The sequence below is a fragment of the Eublepharis macularius genome, chromosome 4 (genome assembly GCF_028583425.1).
Source record: "Eublepharis macularius isolate TG4126 chromosome 4, MPM_Emac_v1.0, whole genome shotgun sequence".
Classification (NCBI taxonomy): domain Eukaryota; kingdom Metazoa; phylum Chordata; class Lepidosauria; order Squamata; family Eublepharidae; genus Eublepharis; species Eublepharis macularius.
In genome coordinates this window covers 160152239-160177165 of record NC_072793.1, presented here as the reverse complement: position 1 = coordinate 160177165, position 24927 = coordinate 160152239, and the positions used below count along the sequence as shown (strand labels likewise).

Genomic DNA, 24927 nt, shown 5'->3' with positions numbered 1-24927 from the left:
TCTTATTATTTCCCCCCAGTACTGCCTAGCTACCTCACACGACCACCACATATGATAGAGGGAGCCCTCATGCTTCTTACATTTCCAGCATTTATTAGAAGTATTCGAATTCCCTAGCGCAATCTTCTTTGGTGTCATGTACCAACGATAGATCATTTTGTAGATGTTCTCTTTGATATTAGTACATGTCGTTGTCTTCATTGTAGTTTTCCACAAGTATTCCCATGCCTCCATTGTTATTTCTTTATTAAAGTTTATAGCCCATTTCACCATTTGTGTTTTAACTATCTCATCCTCGGTATACCACTTCAGCAGTACTTGGTATACCTTGGATATTCTTTTCTTATCTTCTTTAAGAAGGGTCTGCTCTAGTTCCGAATTCTCTATTCGTATACCTCCCTTTACAGAGTCCGAATTATATAAGTCTCTGATCTGTCTATACTGGAACCAGTCGTAGTTAGGTGATAGTTCCTCTTGTGTCTTTATTCTGAGTTTGGATGCTTCAGTTTTAGTTATTTCTTTGTACGTTAAACATTGTTGTTCATTATCAACAGCTCTCGGGTCTATCACCTCATACGGAACCACCCACAAGGGAGTTCCTTCTTGTAGATAAATTCTGTACTTCTTCCAGATTATGTATAGACTTCTCCGTACAAAGTGATGCAGGAACATCGAGTTGACCTTTACTTTGTCATGCCATAAATATGCGTGCCATCCAAATATTTTTTTATATCCCTCTAGGGCTAGTAGTTTCTTGTTCTTTAATGTCATCCATTCTTTCAACCAAACTAGGCAGATTGCATCATGATAAAGTCTCAGATTGGGCAGTTGCATTCCGCCTCTTTCCTTTGCATCTTGTAAAACTTTCACTTTCACTCGAGGCTTCTTGCCTGCCCAAACAAAATCTGATATTTTCCTCTGCCATTTTTCAAATTGTTTAGAGTCTCTGATGATTGGTATTGTCTGTAGCAAAAACATTACTCTTGGTAACACATTCATCTTAACTGCTGCAATCCTGCCCAACCATGACAAATTCAGTCTATTCCATTTAATCAAGTCTCTCTCTATCTGAGTCCATAGTTTTTCATAATTGTTTTTGAATAGATCTATGTTCTTTGCAGTTAATTCGACTCCCAAATATTTCACTTTACTTGTTACTTCACAGTCCGTTGTTTCCGTTAATAATTGTTGTTTCTGCTTAGTCATATTTTTACATAATATCTTTGACTTCTTTTTGTTAATATAAAAACCTGCCAAGTCTCCAAACTCCTTGATCTTATCTATCACTCTTGGCATGTTCTCCAATGGGTCCTCTACAATTAACATTATGTCATCCGCAAATGCTCTGACCTTATATGAATAGTCCTTTATTTTTATTCCACGAATTTCCTCATCTTGACGTATTTGTATCATCAGAATCTCCAATACTAGAATGAACAACAATGGAGATAACGGGCAACCTTGTCTTGTTCCTTTACTTATCGTCAATTTCTTGGTCAATTCATCATTCACCACGATTGCTGCAGTCTGGTCTCTGTAAATTTCCTTAATTGCTCTGATGAATCTTTCTCCCAATTGTAGCTTTTCCATAGTGGCAAACATAAAGTCCCAGTTTAAATTGTCAAACGCTTTTTCAGCGTCTACAAAGAAGAAACCAACCTCTTTGTCACAACGCTTGTCATAATATTCAATAGCATTGATCACTGTCCTTAAATTGTCTCTTATTTGTCTGTCTGGCAAAAAGCCTGCTTGTTCCTCCTCTATAACTTCCGAGAGCCACCCCTTCAATCTCTCCGCCAATATCTTCGCAAAAATTTTATAGTCATTATTGAGTAGCGATATAGGTCTATAATTTTTCACGTTAGTCAGGTCTTGGCCCTCTTTTGGGATCAATGATATGTTCGCTTCACTCCAAGTGTCTGGAATCCTTTGATCCCTTAAAACCCCATTCATCACCTCTTTTAGGAATGGTGCCAGTTCATTAGCCATTGTCTTATAAAATTTAGCCGTAAGTCCATCTGGCCCTGGCGCCTTTCCTAGATTTGCAGATTGTATTGCCTTACTTATTTCCTCGTCAGTTACTTCACTTTATTTCTCCAAGCTTCCGAGATTTCTGGAAGTTTGGTTTTCTCCAAATATAACGCTATTGATTCTTTGTTTACTTCTTTTTTATTATACAGCTTAGCGTAGAATTTATAAAAGGCTCTACTAATGGTAGTCTGCTCCAAATACGTTTTGTTGTCTTCACAAATTTTATTTATTATTTTCTTTTCCCTTTTCTTCTTCAATTGCCATGCCAGGTACTTCCCAGGTTTATTAGCGCCCTCAAATGCTTTTTGATTCAGTCTTTTAAGATTCCACTCCAATTCTTTATTGCTCATTGCTGTTAGCTGTTCTTGAAGTATTTTAATTTCCTGGTATACTTTCTTTTTCCCTGGTCTCTTTTTTAGCTGTATTTCTTTGGCTTTTATTTTCTCCTCAATCTCTTGTCTTTTCTCCTCTTTCTTCTTTCTTGCTCTACCATTTAAGTCCATTAGTATGCCCCTTATAACCGCCTTGTAAGCATCCCAAACTTTATTGGTTGGTACTTCTTTATTCACGTTGTATTGTATAAAAAACTTTGTCTCTCTTCTCAATATTTCCATATTCTCTCTTTCCTGTAACAAGTCCTCATTTATTCTCCATGCTTTCCTTTTTCTCCTTTTTCCAAATTTCCACATAATTGGGTTGTGATCTGAGCCTACCATCGGCATTATTTCTACCTCCTTAGTCCATAACGCTAAGTCTTTTGAGGCCCAGATCATATCAATTCTTGATAATGTAGAATGCCTTGCAGAATAAAAAGTAAATTGTCTGCTTTTAGGATATTCTCTCCTCCATACATCTTCGAGAGTCTCTTGTTGAATCAACTCAAAAAAAAGCTTTGGTAATAGTCCTCTTTTCTTTTGTGCCGTTGTAGTCTTTTTATCTAGTTCCAAGTCTGTCACTCCATTGAAGTCTCCAGCAAGAATTATCTGGTCATATGCAAAATCGTCTAAATGCTTCCTCAAGTCCTCAAAGAAGCTTTCTTTTGCACCGTTAGGTGCATAAAGTCCGACTACCAACACTCTCTTTAAATTCCAAATACATTCCACTGCTACAAATCTAGCTTCCACATCTCTCATAACAAATTTTGGCTGTAGCTCCTCTTTTATGTACAGCACCACTCCTCTTTTTTTCTTATTAGAGGCCGCTACAAATTCTTTGCCCAGTTTTCCAGATTTTAAATATTTTACATCCTGTTTTCTAATATGGGTCTCTTGCAAACAAACAATGTCACATTTTTGTTTTAGTAGCCAGTGAAAAATGTTTTTCCTCTTATTCGGTGAGTTTAATCCATTTACATTCCAAGATAATACTTTACACTCCATACTCATAATCTTGTTGGTAAGTCTTTTTCATTGTCCTTAATAAATCGCTCCATCTCTCGCTCAGATCTAATGCGTTTTTTGGCCCCTCCAAACTCAAAGGACACTCCTTCTGGTAGCTCCCATCTGTACCTGATTTTCATGTCCTTCAAAATCTGAATTAGCACTTTGTATTTTTTCCGATCTAATAACACTGATCTGGGCAGTTCCTTCATTATAATGATCGTCTTGCCATCAATCTCCAATGGATCTTGAAACTGTTTTGTCACAATCCTCTCTTTCATATTTCGTGTTGTAAACTGCACAATCACATCTCTTGGTAATTTCCTCTGGGTTGCAATTCTCGAATTCACACGGTATGCCACGTCTAGGATAGCCACAACTTCCTCCTCCTCCTTCCCCAGGTATTCAGCCAACACCTCAATCATCTGTTCTTGCGCTGACTTTCCTTCCACTTCTGGCAGGCCACGAAAACGTAGCTGCTTCTCCATATGTTTAGTTTCTGCAACTGACATTCTCCCCTTCACCAATCTCATCTCTGTTTGTTGCGTGTCTGCTAAATTCTCCATCGCGTCTTCTACTGTTTTAACTCTCTGCTGCGTTCCTTGTAATTCACTTCGTATTGTTTCCATACCTTTTTTCACTTCTGACAGCTCCGATTTTACTGTCTGTGTAACCTCTTTAACCTCTTTAATCAGCTCCAATTTCGTGTCCTTAAGTTCTTTAATCATATCTAAAAGTTTTTTGTCCAGGTTTTTATCCAGGTTTTCTATTGCCGATTGCCACTCTTTTTTTGACATCGTGGGGCTTGCTTTAGTTCGCTCCCACGAATCCGCTCTCTTCCTTAACTCCGTGGCGTAAAATTTAACGTTTTTCTGTTTTAAATGTCCCGGTCTTCTTGCAAAAATTAAATTTTAAAGAGTCCAAAATGTCGGGCGTCTTTTCTCTATGGTTTCTCTATGATTTTATAATCCAAGATGGCCTACTTCCTTTTCCGCTGAAGCCGCGACCCTTCCCCTTTCAAAAATGGCAATTCCCTACTTCCTGCCCTCCAGCAAGGGCCGCTTCTCTCCAGCCGCTCTATTGTTATTACGCACTTCCTGTCTCCCGTCTTCCCACAGCAGATCTCGCGATGGTGTCTTTTTCTCACAGCTCCAAAGCCACAGGTATTCAAAACAATAGTCCGATTTCTTTAATAACTTCTTTAAACTTAGTCTCTTTTCAAATACAATTCCTGCCAAGTCTTCCCCTCCTTTTCGCTAGTCTGTTGCAGTTTTAAAATCTACTTTTTTTCCTCTCTGTTTTTATCAATCTGTCCCGTATCAGAAGATAATGATCTTTACCTTTTCTTCACTTTTCTCGGGTTGTAATCGCTGTTTCGATTTTAAGTTCTCCTCTCAGCTTCTTCCCCCAATCGAAGCTTGGGTATGTAGGTCTTATGCCAGCCGAATTGGCCCCAAAACTGCCGCAGAGATTGTAGCCGACCCGTCGCAAGGTGGGACCTCAAGGATCGGGAGGGGACCCATTGTGTAGAGCCCCCCCTCGTCCGAGATCTAACTCACCCTAGGGTCTTGAGCGTTCTTTGCCTGCTCCCCGCCTGAGAGCAGTCGGCCGCGGGCTATTTTCACCCCACCGGCCGGTTAAAACGGCAGTCCGGTCAGCTCCGCAAGTGGAGCTGCGTTAGACCTCCATGAATCCCAAACCGGAAGTCAAAATGCCCTCTTTTTTAATGGAAATCTTATCGGCTCTTGTTCTTTAACATCCCCCATAACCATCTCTACTTCCCTCATTTTCAAATCAAGTGCTAATTAATTTTAAAAAAACTAACCAAGGATTTGCCGCATCATGTTTAATTTGACCCCGCTGGTACCATCAGTGTATTGATGAAACGTCAGCCCCAAAATCTCCATATAATTACACCCAGTGGAAATGAAATTATCTGCCTCTGTCTTGTCAGGATTAAGTTTCAGTTTGTTTGTTCTCTCTTAACCAGAGCAGTCAGCAATCGCTCAAGTCCTCTACCATGTTCCAAGAATATATGAATAGAGAGATATAGAACTGGATGTCATCAGCCTACTGATGGCATCCAATTCTAAAACTATGAATGGTTTCTCCTAAGGGCTTTACACAGAGATGGCACTCTGTGGAATACACAGGACACACCCCATATGGATGATAAATGGTATCCAATGACAACCCTTTGTCCATAAGGAACGATTTAAACCCATTCAAAGTGTATCCTTTAATACCTACTTCTCCCTCTATATATCTCAACAAAATGGCATGCTTCACTGTGTCAAAGACTGCAGATAAATCCAGTAGGAGCAACAAAGAGGCATGGCCTTTGTCTACATTCAGATTGAGATCATCATCTAATGGCACCAGTGCCATCCTGGCCTGATTCGGTTCAGAGCCTAGGTGTTATACCGGAGCCAGAATTACTGCTGGAGAAGCAAGTTAATGCAGCTGTAAGAAATGCTGTCTTCCGACTTCTAGTCCAGAAGATGACCCCGAACTTGACTCAGCTGATCTGGCCACCTGGATCCATGTCACACTAACTTTGAGACTAGACTATGGTAATGAATTCTACATGGGTCTGCCCTCGAAGTCAGCTCTCAGAGGCTCCAGCTGATACAAAATGCCATATCTCATTTAACAAGACCTAGCTGCATATTACACCCATTCTAGAGTTATTTCACTTGCTGCCCAACAGTTAGCACCAGGGCATTTTTTGAGGGGGAATGCTCCGGAACAGTGTTCTGGCAGCTCTAGAATCTGCCCACGTGATTCCTTCCTCCTTCGGCCCCACAGGCTCTGCAGAGGAGGTTAAGCTGCCTTGAGTTCATTCTGCTTTCTTGAGTGAGTGAGTGAGTGAGTGAGTGAGTGAGTGAGTGAGTGAGTGAGTGAGTGAGTGAGTGAGTGAGTGAGTGAGTGAGTGAGAGAGAGAGAGAGAGAGAGCAAGTAGATGCTGCTTGGGCCTGGCGCAGGCTCTGCAGAAAAGGCTTAGCTGCTTTGAGTTCATTCTGCTTTTTTTCCATTCCTCTGTGTGTGTGTGTGAGAGAGAGAGAGAGAGAAAGAGAGAGAGAGCTGGGGCCCTGTGTGGGTTCTGCAGAGGAGGGCTAAGCTGCTTTGAGTTCATTCTGCTTTCTTGAGTGAGTGAGTGAGTGAGTGAGAGAACAGAATCAGATGCTGCTGGGGCTTGGCACAGCTCTGCAGAGGAGGCTAAGCAGCTTTGAGTTCATTCTGCTTTCTTGAGTGAGAGAGAGAAAGAGAGAGAGAGAGAGAGCTGGGGCCTGGCGTGGGTTCTGCAGAGGAGGGCTAAGCTGCTTATGTGTGTGCTGCTTTGAGTTCATTCTGTTTTATTTTCATTGGGGGAGTGGGTGGGTGGGGCTGTGTGTGTATGTATGCTGCTTTGAGTTCATTCTACTTTCCTCTATGAGAGAGAGAGAGCTGGGGCCCGGGACAGGCTCTGCAGAGGAGGTTTTGCTGCTTTGAGTTCATTCTGCTTCTTATCATTCTTCTGTGAGTGAGAGAGAGAGAGAGAGAGAGAGAGCACAAGCAGAGCTGCTGGGGCCTGCTCTCCAGACGCTAAGCTGCTTTGAGTTCATTCTGCTTTCATTTCATTCAGGGGTTTCTGTGCATGTGTGTGCTGCTTTGAGTTCATTCTGTTTTATTTTCATTGGGGGAGTGGGTGGGCGGGGCTGTGTGTGTATGTATGCTGCTTTGAGCTCATTCTGCTTTCTTTTGGGGTGGGGCTGGGGCTGTGTGTGTGTGTGCTGCTTTGAGTTCATTCTGCTTTCATTTCATTCAGGGGTTTCTGTGTATGTGTGTACTGCTTTGAGTTTATTCTGTTTTATTTTCATTTGGGGAGTGGGTGGGTGGGGCTGTGTGTGTGTGTGTAGCTTTGAGTTCATTCTGTTTCTTTTCAGGGGGTGGGAGCTCTGTGTGTGTGTGCTGCTTTGAGTTCATTCTGCTTTTCATGGTGGTGGGGGCTGTGGGGGCTCTGTGTGTGTGTGTGTAGACTGCTTTGAGTTCATTCTGCTTTCTTTTCATGGGGGTGGTTGGGGCTGTGCATGTATGTGTGTGTGTGTGTGTGTGTGTGTTGCTTTCATTCTTTTGTTAACTGAAGTTGACATTGTTATGGTTCCCACAGCTTTTGAATGCAGATTGGTTCCATGTTTGTTAAAATATCAGTTATAGTTATTTCAGTTTTATGCTAGGAATGGATAGCTGTGTCCAAGTCACAGAAGGCTTTCATCAATATATTCATCAGCATATAGGTATTCTTATGTCTTAATAGCTGTAACGCAAATGGTTCTCCCCACCCTCAGCTGATTAACACCACTGAAATTGCAGTAGACATATGGGTGTTAAGGAAGTTTTTATGAATATTGTTTGTCTGGGACAATGGAATATTTATAAGCATTTCAAAATGTTACAACAGCTTAGCCATTGGTAAGGTACAGTTGGCAGGCAACAAAAAAAGCCATTTTAAAGTAAGTATAGATCTAATGCAGCTAAAGTTGAGTATCTAATTTTTAATTGCTCCAGTAAAGCAAACCCTCCCTGAAAATTTGAAAATTCATAATTCATTAGATTAGGAAGTTCAGACTCTGTGGAATTTTGAGGAAGAATTTTGGAAAAAAAATTCTATGTTGGCAGAGGGAATCTGTTAGTATTTAGATTTGTGAGATGGGTTTTGGATTTTTAGAGGCCCCTTCCTTCTTGCATATTTTAAAATATGATTCCAAAGAAATGAAACATTTGGGAAAGGGAATGGAAGATTTCACTTTTTGTAGAGGATACAGAAAGTAAGCAAACCCTTTCTTATAACAGTGTAATTTTCCAAGCTTACTAACATTTATCTCATTGTAATGCATTGTGCTGGGTTCCGGGAAGCGGTGGCACTTCCAGAAGTGACATCACTTCCGGAAATGACATCATCACACATTTCCAGGAGTGCATGTACCCCTCTTTTCCCAGAAAGTTCCACCCCTCTTTTCCCAGAAAAAAAGCCCTGGTTAGCACATTCAGTTTAAAATCCTGGCTATCACATACAAAGCATTTCAAGGCTTTGGACACTCATATTTGTAAGGCTGTCTCTCCTGCTGTGCTCCATGACAATGTTGGCACATCTGAGCAGAGCCTTCTGCGGGTTTCACCCTACAAATGGGCAACATCAACAACTGCCCATACACATGCATTCTTTGCTGTGGCCCCCGCCTTATGGAAAGTTCCCACACTTCTTTCTTTCCACAAAATATGTAAAACAGAATTCTTCTGGAGGGCATTTTTGAAAAGTTAATGGCGTAGTATAACAACATGGTTCAGGATGGAATTTTTATAAAAGGAAGAGAGTTGTAAGTGTATTGTATGCATTATGTTTGTTTGCTGTATGTATTATTCTACTCTTACTGCTTTGCTTTTATGCTTAATAGTTCAGACTAGCCTGATCTCATCAGAGCTTGGAAGTTAAACAGAGTCAGTCATGGGCCATTTTCACACGCCTAAAACGTCCAGAAAATCGCACAAAACTCACAACACAACAGTGTCTTCATAGTGCGATTTCCCATTCAATGGCGCAATTTCTGATGTCATCGCACCGTTAAGCACTATGAAGATGCCATTGTGCTGCAAGTTTTGCATGATTTTTTGGAGGCGTTTACAGGCATGTGAAAACAGCCATGGTTAATGCTTGGATGTGAGACCACCGAAAAAGACCGGGGTTGCTATCAAAGGAAGGCAATGGCAAACCACTAATGCTCATTTCTTGCTTTGAAAACTCCATGGTCCTGGGTCACTATGAGTCAATTGTGACTTGATGGTACACAATTATTAATAACACACATCATATATAATACTCTATGCTTTATTTCAGCTGGCAGCAAACCTCATCTTATTGCACTGCTTATGAGATGTCATATTGATTACATTGACTCACACTGTATGATCTGCCTTGAATCTTAGTGTGAGCTATAAATAAATAAATAAAACACAGCAAGTATGTCCCCTGTAACCTGCAGTGGGTGAGGGAAGAGGCAGCAGGATAGGCTTGCTATTTGCCTTGGGAAAACAGGCAAGCTCTTGCGTCTGGGATGCAGGGCCTGGTGAGGCTTTTTGTTTGAGTAAGAGCAAAAAGTGGAAACAGGGATGTGCCACTTCTCACCTCCAAAGTACTCCCACTGGTTGTTAGCACTCGGCTGCAATCCTTGTAGCAGAAGAAAGGAGAGTATGGAGGAAATATTAAGCATTATGCTTCCTACCATGCCACCTCCCCACCCCCATACACAGGCACTTCTGCATTTGATCCCCCCTCCCCTCAAGATCCTCTGACCCCACTGCCAGCACATGGATAAAGTATCCATTGTGATATCAAAGCAGAGGCCCCTGAAACTGACCGGAATTTCCTTGGGCACTCTCACATGGAAAAGGCTTTACTGCTGGAATGCACCCAGGACAACACCATTGGCCTTAAGCAATAGGATTGCCAGGGGCTATAGAGGCCAAAGTGCAGGGGACGGGGGACTGGGGCAGGACACAGTGGGGAAGTCATCTCCCATGCACACATGCACTCCCTCACTTCCCTGTCATTCCAGAAAATGATATCATTTTCTGACAGGACAGAGAAATTGCAGTACATGCTGAAGCCGAGTGCTGTGAAAACCACCCCTCTGGAGGCAGCTTTCATTGGAAAATGAACACGATGGAGGAGTTGCTGCATGCCCTGACGTAGAGCTCAGTAGAAACTGCCTCCAGGGTGGTTTTCACAGCCCTCAGCTTCAGTATAGACCATTATTCCTCCATCAGTGGTATGATGGGGGAGTCTGGGAGCACATGCAAGCGCTTCTCCCCACCCCGTGCCTTTTCCTCTCCACTGGCCAGGTGAGCAAGGCTATGGTACAGAAGGTGGAGGCAGGGGTTCCCCCACATCAGGTAGGGGATGGCAAGCCTATTAAACAATGATGCAGGTTTGCTGGTCAATAAAATGAGACCACGGAGCCTGGGGTCATATACAAACTACTACCGTACTTCTGCAATACAAAAGCAACAGAATTAATGTTTTTGTCAGTTTTCTCTTTCTTCGGTATCTTGGATAGGGCAATGAAGTTGCTTGCTCTGTTTCAGACGTTGCTAAGGTTGCTGACCCCAAGAGGGTACCTAGGGATCTCCTGGTATTACAACTGATCTCCAAACTACACAGATCAGTTCCCCTGGAAAAAATGGCTGCTTTGGAAGGTGGACACTATTGCATTATACTCCGTGTAATTGCGTAAAGCAGATGGTAGAAGATGAGCTACTGGTAGAGAACTAGCCAAGAGACGCAAGAGTAGCTGGAATTTAAACACACTTCTTAAGAGTGTCTAATCAGGATCACTTAGCACTGTTTCATTAACTGCTTACATATCTTGAGTAAGTACTCCAGCTTTATAAATTTAAACCACAATGATGGACCACAGGGATCCTAAGCTGGTCTCTGAAGAGATGGCATATAAATCTTCTGAAGAAACAAAGCAGCAGGTTATGAAAACTTGATGTCAGGGGCCTCTCCTATTGTACATTATGAGTGCACACAACATGTCCTGGTAATAATGTGAGGAGCAGCTCCTAAAAGGAAGAAGAATCCTGCCCAGGGTGGCATACAACAAGTGTGGAAATACATCATTATGTCATCCTTCCACATTGCTAGAGAGTCGTTTCAAAAGAACAGTTGTTTCAATAGAGGGTGCGGCATGTTGAGGCTCCCCAGAGTTAAACAAAGGGATTTTTTCCACCATTGTCTGTACGCAGGTACGGCAGTCATCTCAGTGATACTCTTTTCTAATTCATTAACTCATGTTAGAAACTCAAGAGGTACAATGTCATATGACCAGAAAAACCAATCCAATAAAGTTATAGTAAATAACAGGCTAGGAAAAGGTTTGAGCAGAACTGTGGAGGGAGCCTGCGACTGGGGGGTTAGAAAGCACTGCAAGTCTCAACCGGGGAGATTTCTCAGTAAAGTAGGGGGGTGAGGCTCTCTTTTAAAATCTTTAAACATGGCTTTTGTTCCTTCAACAGTTGCTCCTTTGCTTTGTTTCTGTTTTAACTTACTTTTTTTTTAATTGACATTATAGGCTGACTCAGCTTTCGCAAGATAAAAGCCAATGAGAAGAAAAGGCTGTTGCAGCTGATACAGTGGTGCTTCGCCTTTGTTCTCTGCAGCGTGTGGTCCCTGGTTCAAATCCTGATGCAACTTCTGCTTGTGGGCGTGTGTGAGGGAAACTGTACTTTGGGGCAGGAACCATTGCGAGGGGCTGGTCTACATATTTCCATTGTGGCAGGCCCCAGGTTCAGTCCTTGGCAACTCCAGGGGAAGGGTCAACAGGTGGCATGTCTTGGAAAAGATCTTTCTCTCTCTGAGATCCTGGAGAGCTGCTGCCAATGACAGAAGATAGACTAGCTTCAGACTGCCATAAAGGCCTCAAAGGAAGATCTTAAAACGTGGGAAGGTTCATATGGGAGTAAGTGATTCATTCAGTTACACTATCTGGTTGGCACATTTCTAGGGCACATGTGATGATAGGCCTCGATGTGGTCCTCCAAGTATCTCCATTCTATGATAAGCCTGGAGGCCAGCTCCCAGATTTCCCCATTTTAGTTTGACCTTTTTTTTTTAGAGTAAGTTCCCCTCCAACAAGTTTTCAATAGACCACAATCTTGATTTCCACTACTGGTCAACCAGAGATTTCCTGGATCCTAGCTAAAATAAAAAATAGGTTGCTTGCTGGGTGACTTGAATTGGACCAAGGGGAACAGAGTTTCTCTCTCTCTCTCTCCCTCTCTCTCTCTCTCTCTCTCTCTCTCATTAATAAGCAGTTATATTTGTTTCTAAGAGGAAGGGGTTTGGAACTAAGCACAACTGTGGATATACGAATACAGTGGAAACATGGAGTTAAGGAAAACTCCATGTTTTCCACCCAAAAGTTGAAGCCCTTAAGAGACGTCAAGGAGCACAAAGATCATGGATGGAAAAATATTAATGGCCAAAAGGTGAAGTTACCCAAGTTAGACAGTTTCTGGGTACTAAAACTCAGAGTGACTCATGCCAAGTGTCAGGTTATTGTGTTGGTCAAAATATCCAAGCATGCTGGGAACATGTGTCAATGGCAATGTCCACTCATGAAGGCCCACACAGGCCTGGGTGCCTTGGCAACTGCCCCAAATAAGATATCAAAGAAGAGGGTATAAAAGGTGATCACAAAGAGGCTGAGACAGAATGCTCTTTTGCTAGATTTCTCCTGACCGGTTGGTAACATCTCATCAGCTTGGCCAAACTTCTTTTGAGTAAATATGATGCAAGGCTGAAATTCTGTTTTATGTATTCAATAAAAGCTACAGCTGCTCTGAGGCATGTTGGCATCCTGTCTCTTTCTTCCCCTCCTGTTGGCACCTTGAGCTCAAATGAACTCCAGTGTAAGTAAGGGGCTGGGTCTTTGGGAGGTCTGATCACCTCCACAGTGGACCCCACAACTCAGGGCAGAGCTGCCATCTAACACATACAAGCAAGGTCAGATTACAATACTGAGAGCCAAGCTACAAGTGACACCTCACACAGGTTGGACACTTGTCAGCGTCCCTCAAGTTTTGATGGGAAATGTAGGCGTCCTGATTTTACAGCTTGGCTCTCCATTACAGCTGCAAGACCAAGATGCCTACATTTCCCATCAAAACTTGAGGGAAGCTGACAAGTGTCCAACCTGTGTCAGGCGTCACTTATAGCTTGGCTCTGAATCCCTACAGATTGGCATGAGGCTAACATGCTGAGTTTGAGAGGTCTGCAGCATTTCCCCCCAAATTAGTAACTTTGTGATGGTTAGTAAATTTTCATTCACATTAAACACCCTTTATAACCTGAAGCCCTAAAGTGTAGCTAACTTAGCTTATGCCTGAATCCAGCTCTACGTACAACAGTGTCATTTACTGAAAAGGACACAGCTAGCTTTTTAGCTGAAGATAGATAACACTCTTGGCTATAGTCGCTGCATGAGAAAACAGAAGTAGACTCAAATATGAGAGCACCCCCAAGCTGCAAACCAGCACTTTAGGGTGGGGTGTGTATGACAAGAGGCAATTCTACCAGTTGAACTAACCAGATCTCTAGCTATGGCACAGTTGCCATAGCAATCCTAGTAACTCCAGAGGGAGTGTTCGATGCAGACAAATAACTTTAGTGTTCTTTGGCTTCGTATGTGCATGGCATGTCATGGGAGGCACCATATTCAGGCACAACAAGATGTCATGGCGAGGTCATTGTTGCTTCAAGGCCCTAACTAATTAGGGGTGTAGGAAATTGCTAAGCAGCCCTGCCCAGAAACAAAAATAATAATAATACTGTAGGCATTCATTGGCTCAGCAACTATTTCCATCTCCATTCACAGCTTCCCCCCAACCCATCTCATTATCCCCACAGCCTCGATGGGAGACCTCAGTCTTGATTCAAGGGACACCCTTCCAGGGTCCCCCTATCCTACCAAGAGTCAGGCTTTCGTCAGTTGGGCCTTCCCAAATTTGGGCCCCCATTGGGTGTGTTTGGAACAACAACAACCTGGCCTCCACCCACTGTCAGTGTGATGGCCCTGGGTTTTGACAGCGGGCTGTCAGTTTCAGAAAGAGTATATAGGAGTGTGCTATGATTAATCTTGGGTCTTTGTTCTAACAGATCCGCGGCAGTATTTCTCCTGGCTTCCAAGGAAGTGTCACTTCCCCGTTGCTACCTACTGCTGCTCTGTGGATATTTGAGGATATGGCTAAGAAAGCTGCCGCATTCCTGTTCCTCACAGTGGCCTTCCTTCAGATGGGTAAGACAATATGGAAGATGGATTTTAGTAGTTGTTAGATCAGGCTTACAAACCCTTTGTGGCTGTAATTGTTACTCATGCTTGGTCAGCTTTCAAGTCTGTGGCTTTTAAAATAATGTTTTCCCTCAATAATGGCACGGGAGTCATTGGAAGTTGCCCAAGGGTCTAATTAAACATTACATGAAAATGTGTGCCGGCCAGGAAATACCTACAGTCCTCTTCTTTGCTGTGTGGGGAGGGGGTGATTTATGGTACAGAAGCAATGTATGGAGGAGTGCCTTCATCTTTCTCCTACCTGCTGCTTTTTTCTTTCAGTCCCCAGCCATGTTTTCCACCTGGGGGCTAAATACACATTTACCTCACAAAAGGCCTGTGCAGTTGTTACATTCTTGCAACCGGGGAGCCTGCCCACCACATGTATGGTTGTGGTGAGGATGATGGGATATGGGTCTGAGGGCCAAGCTACACATGACGAAAGACACTTGCCTGGCAAGTGGATTGAGTGGAGGGCAAGTGAACAGGGAGAAATACACTTGCCATTCAAGTGTCATTTGTAGCTTGGCCCTGAGACTAGGCCATTGCCACATGGACCCAGCTCAGGCCCTCTAATAAGAAGCTTCCAAAAGCCTCAAAGAATAGGCTTGGTTCCTTCCTCTGTAGGCTGGCAGAAGTCTTGCCCTCTCCAAAGGTGGTGACATTAAGTTAATCAGCACTAATTGGCATCAAGCAATCACAAGAATTTCACTTCTTGTCTCTAAATTACAGCGGGTCATTTAGATAAGGAACCTGGAGGTTACCCCTTGTCTCATTTGCAGTGTACATGTAGCAGCCTGGATTGGTAAAGGGTGAAATTCCTTTCTTTAGTTTATAAGAGATGCTCTGATTTATGGGTCTAATTGTACTTTTTAGAAGAACAGAGTGATCTAATTGATAAGAGCCCCCCTGACAAAACCCCCTGGCTAGGGGCTATAAAAAGGGGTGGCAGAAAGCCTTCATTGCTACACTTGCTAATTAGCAGTTGGGCTTGTAAAAGTCCTCTGCTGTTAGCTTTGTAGTCCAAAAGCTTTCGAATCAGGAGGGAGGAGGAGAGATCATATTAGTGTCACCTTTATCTCATATATTAAGTCTGTAGAGTTAAGTTTTTCTTTTGTGGTTTGAATTATAAGTAACCTTTGCCATATATTTAGTAAAGCTGTAGACTTGGTTAAGCATCATTCCTTTGTACAAAGTGCACTTTTTCTAGATAGGGACAGTTAGAAAGTTTAGTCTCAGTACCAGTCGAAAAGCCTTGGTAAGGGGAAACTTGAGCATGGACCAGGGGAGTCGTGGGGCCCTAGGAGGTGGGACCTCCCCCAAACATTCTCGCGACAATGGTGAACACAGAGTCCCCACTGATCCCCACAATCACTGATTTGTGTGAACTGCAAGGCACATATGAAAAATCCATGTGCTCCTCTGTTCACATAACATAATGGTTCTGCTTATCAAATGCATCTCGTGGAATATATGCTCCCGATACACGCAACTGGTGAAATCTAATTGAATCCCCTGAAATTGAATCCCCTGAAGACAGAGGTTCTGTGTCTGGATCATGGGGCAATCGAGCTGGGAACCGGCTCCCAGCCCTCGACGGGGTACAATTGAAACCTTCACCAATGGTGAGGAGCCTGGGTGTGACCTTGGATGCCACACTTTCAATAGAGGCCCAGGTCACAACCATTGCCAGGTCTGGCTTTTTTCATCTTCGACAGGCCAGGCAACTGGACCCTATCTTTTGTCCCGGGACCTGGCCACAGTAATCCATGCAACGGTCACCTCCAGGCTAGACTACTGCAACTCCCTCTATGCTGGGCTGCCCTTGGGCCTGACCTGGAAGTTACAGCTGGTCCAGAATGCAGCAGCATGCGTCCTTACCGGAACGCCAATCGAGCGCACATTCATCCTATGCTGTGCCAGCTGCACTGGCTCCCAGTGGAGTTCCGGATCTGGTTTAAGGTGTTAACCTTGGTGTTTAAAGCCCTTCATGGACTGGGCCCTGCATACCTGCGGGACCACCTCTTCCATTACGTCCCCTGCAGGGTGTTGCACTCTGCAGACAAGCAACTCCTGGTGGTCCCCAGCCCGAAGGACATCCGTCTGGCCTCAACCAGGGCCAGGGCTTTTTCTGTCCCGGCCCCAGCCTGGTGGAACACTCTTCCGCTGGAGAACCGGGACCTGCGGAACCTGTTACAGTTTCAGGGGCCTGTAAAACAGAGATGTTCCACCGGGCCTTTGGCTGACTGCCAGCGGGTGTCCTTCTTCCATCTAAGACCACCACTTCTGGGGCTGCCCTCAGCCATCTGCTATGCCCGTATATGGACTCCCAATATTTGTTTAAATAGCCTGCTCCTGGACTATTTTAATGACTTTTAAAAAATTATTATCTATTTTATGATTTTGTGACTTTTAATGTATTTTTGAATGTCGTTAGCCGCCCTGAGCCCATCTGTAGGGAGGGTGGGGTCTAAATCAAATCAAATAAATAAATAATAAATAAATAATGCCTGCACATGGCCTATTCACATATCGGAAACCCTGCAGGAGGGTAAGTGGCTTGCGAAGAGTTGTAGTGAGAAAACAATAGCCAGAGGAGGGAGACATTCCTTCCTGACAGTTCCTCGGTCCCCACAGTGCTTTTCAGCAAAGACGTTACAACATGTTTGTATGAATTTTTTCCTTAGAGGCTGCGATTAGTGGATTTGAAGTTTGTTCAGACTCCACAAAGACAGGGAAGGAAGAGCAAGCCCATCCCTGCCATTAGATAAAGAGATGGGGGCTGCCTCTGGCAGCTGTTTTTAGGTACCCCAAAGGGGAAGCTGGTATTAGATTATTTAATTAAATTTTACATGTTTTCTCCACGGTGGGCCAAATCTGTTTCCTCCTTCAGGCTTCCATGTCTCCTGAGACAGGGTAGTAAGACTGAATGGAGGTTCAATGCAAAATATTTTACTGTATGGAGGATCCCCTGAGCTGTTCATATTCTACACCAAAAATAATCCAGGTTGTGAGATCAAATTAAGTTATAAAAGTTAGCATGATTTGCTCAGATTGCATTCCTTATTCTGAACCTGATATTTGCATAATTAGAAAGGTGTTTTCCCACAGAGTAACATTTTGCTAGAACATGGCAGAGATTATTTGCCATTATTGTTTTGAAACGCCGCAATACCATTTCTTTCCTTCAGAGGGAGATTTGGGAAGTATTTCCAGTGTTTAAATCACTTCATATATCTTATCTTGCTGTAATCTTTAAGTACAACAGCCCTGTAAAATAGGTCAGTAATATTATGTTACAGATTGGGAGTAAAGAAGTTTAAAACTGAGAAAAAGTTACTTACTTACTAGAAGTCCCAGGGGGAATCTTACATTATTACAAATAACAGCTTGTCTTCTAGACCTGGCTTCTCCCCTGTCCTTTTGCTAAATCTCATGACTGGCTACTCTTGAAGCAAGCTATGTCACAATACTGTGTGCTGGAAAATTGCTGCAGAATTGCCTGAAGTCAGCTGTGATGGCATGAACAGTCTTCCATAAAGTACTGCTATTGCTGGAAAAATATGGTACTATTGGGTATACCTCCGACTACAGTGGCAAAATAAATCAGGAGTCCAATGACACAATAGCAAAATTTATTCCAGCATAAATTGATATGTTTATATTAACAACAAGCCCAGATAGATACAGGCAGCTTCTTCTGAGGTTGGATAGTTCTGCTGGGCTTGCTCCAATCCCATCCAGCACAGAGAGGAGGCAAAATTTAAGGGCATTAGGAAGGACATGAGAGCTGCTGGACTGGAGCAGACCAATGGTCCATCTTGTCTAACATTATGTTTCATACAGTAGCCAAACGAAGGGCATAGATGCCAAGGACTCCACTTGTTCAGCTGCTTACTGCCTCTGAACACAGAGTCATCATGGCTAATAGCCACTGATAGATCTCTCCTCCATGATTATTTTTCTAACTCCCTTTTAAAGGCAACTAAAACCAGTCACCATTACTACATCCTGTGGCAATGAGTTCCAACAGTCAATTACTCCGTGAGTGAAGAAGCTCTTGAACACATGACATAGTCTTGTAGACTGAGCCAGATCATTGCTCTGTCAATGTCTGTTATCTGCTGTTGCTGGAAGGGACTCTCCACAGACTTAGGTCAAGGCTTTTCATATCACTTGCTACCTGGTCCTTTTAAGTAGAGATGCAGGGGATTGAACCTGGAAACTTTTGTATGAAAAGCAGATGTTCTACCATTGAGCCACAGCATCTCCCTTAAAGGAAGGCTGTCAGGTGTGAAGTTGGGGGTGAGTGAAAAAAAGCAAAACCAGCACAGTGAGCAAAGTATGGGTACAGAAGAGCTTTTCATTTTTTGTTTTGTAGCACAGCTAGCAGTTCTACACACACACGCACACACACACAGGACTTTGGGAATTATTGTTTTTAGGATTGCCAGCTGGCCTGGGGAGAATGTCCTGCCATTTTAAAACAGGTTTAGTTGGGTGGTATTATTTACTTGGTGACGTTATTTACCTTCATGCCCTGAAAAGCTGCAGCTGCCCATTTTCAGACAACAGCAGAAGAAGATCCTCTCAGAATCCTACTGAAGTATTCGTAGAATTTTATTGCAAGTCCCTAATTAAAGGGATAGGGCACTTTCCCCCCAAACAGGCTGGCCACCCTAACTGATCTAAAAACACGGTGCAGTACAGGACTAAGGAATGCGGGAGGTGGTGGTAAGGGGGGTGGGGGGGCGGATATGTTTATTAGACCGGGTAAGGAATGTTTTTTTAACTGACAAAGATGGCAAGTGTTGAAAAAAAGGACAAGGACATGTTCCTATAGGCACAAACCCCCTAAGCATCATCTCATTTCAATCAATATCTCTTCAAAACTGTGGTAACTTTCCTCTCCCTGCCTCTTCCTCCCTTGAGGAGTGGCAGATACTTTTTGAATAACTCCCAAGGCAACCCCCATTCCCTTGCAGAAACAGGCCAAACAAATAAAGTTATTTTAAGAGTTCCTTCAAACCAGCTGATGGAAGCTTACATACGTGGCAGAACACTGACTGAATGCTACATTTGTGCCAAGGCTCACCCCTCAAATCTACTTCAGATATCAAAGTTGGATCCTGAGGGTGTGAAGTAATAGAGCATGTGCAGAATACGTAATGAAATCTGGTTCCGTATGCTTCAGAGCAAGGAGCAGAGAACTCCATGTTTGACAGTATGGAGGGGAGCATCCAGGTAGGGTTTAGGGTTGCCAATTCCAGGTTGGGAAATCCCTGGAAATTGAGGGTAGAATCTGGGGAAGGTGGATTTTGGGAAAGGTACCGAGCTCAGCAGGGATGTCAGGCCCATGCCCCCACCTGGAGATTGACGGCCCTAGTAGGGGAGGATAAAATCCAGCAACTTATCTCATTTTAGTCATGAAGCACTGCCCTCTTCTTGGCAGAAAGCAAGTGAGGTATCTGCTGCTTAGTTCTGGCAAGAGGCAAACTCTGCCCTCACACCAATGATAGTCGTTTGTTTGTTTGATTATACTGCCTTTTTGCCCCCTAATGGGGACTTAAATCAGCATATAGCTTCATTCTTCTCTCCTTTTTTATCCTCACAATAACCTCGTGAGGTAGGTTAGACTGAGTGTGACCGGCCCAAGGTCACCCAGTAAGTTTCCATGGCAGAGTGGGGATTCGAACCTGGGTCTCCCAGATCCTAGTCTGATCACTAACCACTACACTACACTGAAAAATACAGCCTCCCATCCCTCTCCTTTGCTGCTCCAATCAAAAGGAGAGACAATGTTAAAAGAACATTAATTCAAAATAGCAAGCCTTTGCATTCCTACCCCAACATTTGACTCCTGGTTTAGCTGTGGGAACACAAATACATGTACACTCACACATTTATTTACACAACTATGTTTGCTTGGCTGTTCACACTCTTCCCCACCCTCGGGGGCAGGGAGGCTGGGGAGGGGTGAAGTGTTTTAAAAAGTAAAGCTCTTTGAAAGAAGGTTAGTTAAACCCAAGCATGGCGAGATGCCAAGGAACAGTGATGAGAAAAGAATCAGCAAACTTCAGCGGGTGCTGAATGATGCTTTAATTCTTATTTTAAATCTGCTTGCCCCACCTTACCTCCTGAAAAAAAGTGGCCTAAACTGGTTTACGTAATATATGCAAACATAAACAATCTGGTGACCTGCACACATGAACCTTCTATCTACCAAAAGAAACTGTCCACAATTTCACCATAATGGTAGAGAATTTTGTTTAGAAGCTCTCTAAAATAGGGCAGAAGAGGGATCAGAAGTGAGGGCCATCTAATTCAGCATCCTGTTTTCTACAGAGGCTGGACCTAGGGTTACCATACCAACCACTAGGGCTTCCAATCTCCAGGTGGAGCCTGGAGTTCTCCCAGAATTACTCTTGATTTCTTGATCAGTTTCTGCCCTGGAGAAAATAGCAACTTCAGAGGGCAGAATCCTCTAGCTTCACATTTCCACTGAGCTACCTGCTCTCCGCAGCCACCTTGCACACCTCCAGGAATTTCTCAAGACAGAATTGGCCATTCTAGCCAGGCTAGCCAGTTAACCATTTCCCTCATTGATGGGTAGGACATATCCCTTTTATTCTGATGAAATCATATGGCATGGGTTTGGGGGAGTTCATAGCAAATAGACATAAATATGGTAGTTTGGTGTAGTGGTTAAGAGCGGCAGGATTCTAATCTGGAGAGCCGGGTTTGATTCCCCACTCCTCCGCTTGAAGCCAGCTGGGTGACCTTGAGTTAGTCACAGCTTCTGGGAGCTCTCTCAGCCCCACCCACCTCACAGGGTGACCGTTGTTGTGGGGATAATCATGTCATCCTGAAGGGTGAATGTATTATTATGTTATTATTAGTTCCCTATCCCCAAGTTTAGCCCATCTTCTGATGTCTTGATGGGATAGTCCAGCTGTGGATTAGAAGAATGGACATTTCTGAGCTCATTCTGTTCTTCTGTTCCTTTTTTATCCACCTCAGCCCTTTGTCAGGATACAGAAAAGAAGAAGCTCCGTTGTTACTTCTGTGGCTACGAGCAGGCGTGCACAGAGACATCAGTGCTGTGCCAAGAGGGAGAGAAATGCAGCACCATGCTGGGCCACTCAGGTTTGTTCCACTGCAAGCACATACAACCCTACAGCTGAGTACCTCTGTCCTACTGACTGACAGGACCACCCTTGGCCCTAACTTTGCTCTTTTCCTTTGCAGATTATAAAGTGCATGAGTCCATCTTCGGAAAGGGCTGCATCTCAGCCCAAAAGTGCGGCAGTCAGGACAAAATCACGTACTGGCGCAACCCATTCCGCGTGACCTACTCCTGCTGTGATTCTGATTACTGCAACAAAGAGGTCTTTGGGGCAGGCCACAAGGGCATCTCTGGGGCAGGCCGCACCTCCCTCACCACCCACCTCCCTTGGCTCTTTGCAGCCACTCTCCTGGCTGCCTTACTCGCCTGCCTCTCCTGAGCACTGGAAACTGCAAGTTCCCTGAAGCAAATAACCACCAGTCATGACTGTCTCCTGCCATATGCACCATTTTGGTCGAGAAGCTACTGGAGAAGCAGAGATCCTGTTGCAATCCTAAACAGAGTTATACTTTTCCAAATCAGTTGAGTTCATGGGTTTAAAAGGGTGGAATTCTGCATAGGACTGCACTGTAAGACGTGCTGAGGTCCTAAGCGATGTCAAGCTTAAGTAGCTGCATAACATTAGCAATTTTTAGTCCTTTTGCATTTAGAGATCCCCTCGTAATAGGCTTATCATTCCCCACCCCATGCTCCCATTGCTCACTTCTGCTTGAAGCAGAAGTAGGGTGTGCATGTATGGATTTTTAAAAAGGCGGTGGCTTGTGTGTCGTTGCTGGGGAAAACACAGAACTGACAGCAGGGAAACTATGGTTTTGCCATAGTTTCTGGTGATTCCTACAGCTACCCATCATCATTTCTGGGTTTCCCTCGGAAGTGATATAATGATGCATGTGGTGCTGTCCTCCACCATGTCCCCACCCCCCAAGCCTCCTGCTGGTTGCCACGCTCAGCCCAGCAATCCTACCTCATAATTTGAAACCCTAAACTGTAGCTTATTTAGCTTGTGCCTAAATATAGTTCTTCGTACTGGCTATGATGACAGTACAGTGTCATCATAGCCAGTATTATAATTTATCTGAATTTCTACCCTGTCTCTAGACCCATATGACAACCCACAAAACCACTACCACTTAAACAATTTGGAAATCATTTTTAAACTTGAGTACCAGGAATTTTCTTGTAAAATTCTGACTTCCAAGCCTATCAACTGTTGGGAGGGCTGTGGGTGGTTACAAGGATGTGTGTGTGACATTGGTGATGTTGCAGATGTCACTAGTAACTTCTGGGTACAACCATAGAGTTTCTGTTGATTCCTAGAGCTACCCTTTGTCATTTCTGGATTGTGTCTGGAAGTGACATAGTAACATCAGCAACATCGCTGTTTATATTTTATTTTTTTCTGCTGCCACATGGAGTAGTGGCAGGAGATTAAGCTTGCCAGTGGAAGGCCTCCTGCCATACTGGGGGGCCTGGCAAGCCTACTGCTATGTGAATGCTTTTAACTGGAGATGCCAAGCAATAGGACTTGCACCTCTGGGGGTTTCTCGGTCAAAGTATGTTTGAACCAGCAACCTTCTACATGTAAAGTATGTGCTCTACCACTGAGCCACAGCTCTTTCAAGTTATTGCAATTGTAAGCATTGGATAAATTATTTTTTTTATATGCATCCATGGAACCCACCCTTTCATTATATTCTATTACTGAAATAGGAAGGCCTTGGGGGGGCGTTCTTCTGTACATACTGAACTGATGCCCCTCACTAATGCCTGACAGCAGTGGACCCAAAGTCACCTACAGTGCAGTCCCTTGCATATTTTTTAGCCTGTTGGCTTCAATGGTCCTGGAAGGGTGTGACTGCTCAAGACTGTACTGCTAATGAGCATCATGGCTGAGAGGCAATTTGAACTCAGGTCCTTACAGCCAAGTCAAATGCTAAAATCACTGCATAGGGTTGCCTGTGGTTTTACTTCCCTTGCTCATGGGCTTGCATCAGCAGCTTGATCTGCAGGCATTGTGTGATTTTGCTTACCTCCTTGCCATGGAAAGCTTCCACTGCAGGACTGTTAAGGGCACAGCAACAGGTCATGCTCTTTTTAAATATCTGATTACTTGGCAAAATTACATATGCTATCTGGCGTGTCCAGGGAGGGTGGCAGGTTCTTGGGATTCCTATCTGTACCCCTGCACTCATCTTCTGAAATGTATACAGTTATTGTAATGTTTTGTAAATATCATTCCTTGTGAAGAAACTGTTAGTGCACTGATATCAGAGGTAGGTCTAGTTCTGTTTACCTGTCTATGATTATCGATTAAAATGTTAAACAATTATTCGAGTCTCATTTTTTAACGGAATACTGTAGGACTATGAATGAGTCCAGAGAACAATGACACCGTTGCCAGAGGGTGGTGAAACTTCAATGAGGGCAGTGAAAATGACTTCACAGCGGTACAACTGGAACATATGAAACTGCTTTATAATAAATCAAAATATTGTCTCCTCTGATTAACAGCAGTTCTCCAGGATATGAGGTAGAGAAAGGTGATCTTCTCCCTCAGATCTTTTAACTGAAAAAGCTAGCAACTGAATCTGCAAAGCATATATTTTACCACTGGGCCAGAGCTAGCGTTGCCAGGCCAAGAGTGGCAACCAGCAGGAGGACTGGGGGCAAGGACATGGGGGGTGCATGTGAGGTCAGTGATGTTGCCATCATCACTATATCACTTCCGAGTAAAACCTAGAAGTGACAAAGGGTAGCTCTAGGAATTGCTGGAAAATCTTTGGTAACACACAGCGATGTCAGCAACATCTCCTTAAAAAGAATTTTCCTACCACCACTTAGAGCAGTGGTGAGCAACAGGGCTAGCCAGAGATCCTCTCCATTGACTTTGTATGACCATCAATCTCCTTGTTAGCTTCTCTTGTCATGGCTGCAAAGATGTGCTGGATCTGCTGGGGATCTCTTAGATCCAGCCTGACAACTGGTGGGAGGGGACAAGGGGGCACGTGTGTGATGTCAGGTACAATCTGGAAGTGACAAAGGGTAGTTCTAGGAATCACTGGAAACTCTATAATATGTTTTTAATTTAATTTTTATCTCACCATCGCTCTGAGCAGCAGAGGGCAACAGGGCTTGCCAGTGGGAGGTCTCTTGCCATAGCAGGAGACCTGGCAAGCCTAAGCTGATTCGTGGTAGAACTGCCACCACCTGGAGAAAAATTAACTGTAGGTGACACACAGGACTTCCGGCTACATTCTAAATAACTTGGGACAAAGAGGTTTAGCCTTTAATGTAATGACTCTAAATTGTTTCCTTTCCTCATATAACTCTATAGCCAAATTTAATAGGGTTCCCAGGTGCCCAGCAGTGGCAGGCAAACTCCTGGTGGTTTGCCCCTCTGCCACCAATTGCTGGAGTACTTCTGTGGTCAACACAATGGCATCACTTCTGGAAGTGATGTCATGTGCCAGCTGGGAGTGCACGCAAAAGAAAAAAAGTCCAGTAAATACCCCACCCAGTTACC

At 43.7% G+C, this 24927-nt stretch overlaps 1 protein-coding gene across 1 annotated transcript; it reads left to right on the top strand.

Moving 5' to 3' along the window:
• Positions 1 to 13833: 13833 nt before the first annotated feature.
• Positions 13834 to 23733, top strand: LOC129328377 (uncharacterized). The gene is made up of 4 exons (XM_054977401.1): positions 13834 to 13970; positions 14107 to 14245; positions 21299 to 21424; positions 21527 to 23733. The coding sequence occupies exons 1-4, from the start codon at positions 13863 to 13865 to the stop codon at positions 21781 to 21783; spliced, it is 630 nt and encodes a 209-aa protein (XP_054833376.1). The 5' UTR covers positions 13834 to 13862; the 3' UTR covers positions 21784 to 23733.
• The last annotated feature ends 1194 nt before the right edge of the window (positions 23734 to 24927 follow it).

Bases quoted from the DNA above. Each gene is read 5' to 3' on its own strand.
- LOC129328377 (XM_054977401.1), top strand. From the start codon at position 13,863: ATGGGAGACCTCAGTCTTGATTCAAGGGACACCCTTCCAGGGTCCCCC. The intron at 13,971-14,106 runs GTGTGTTTGGAA...TTGTTCTAACAG, and splicing joins CAAATTTGGGCCCCCATTGG to ATCCGCGGCAGTATTTCTCC. The intron at 21,425-21,526 runs GTTTGTTCCACT...TTTCCTTTGCAG, and splicing joins CACCATGCTGGGCCACTCAG to ATTATAAAGTGCATGAGTCC.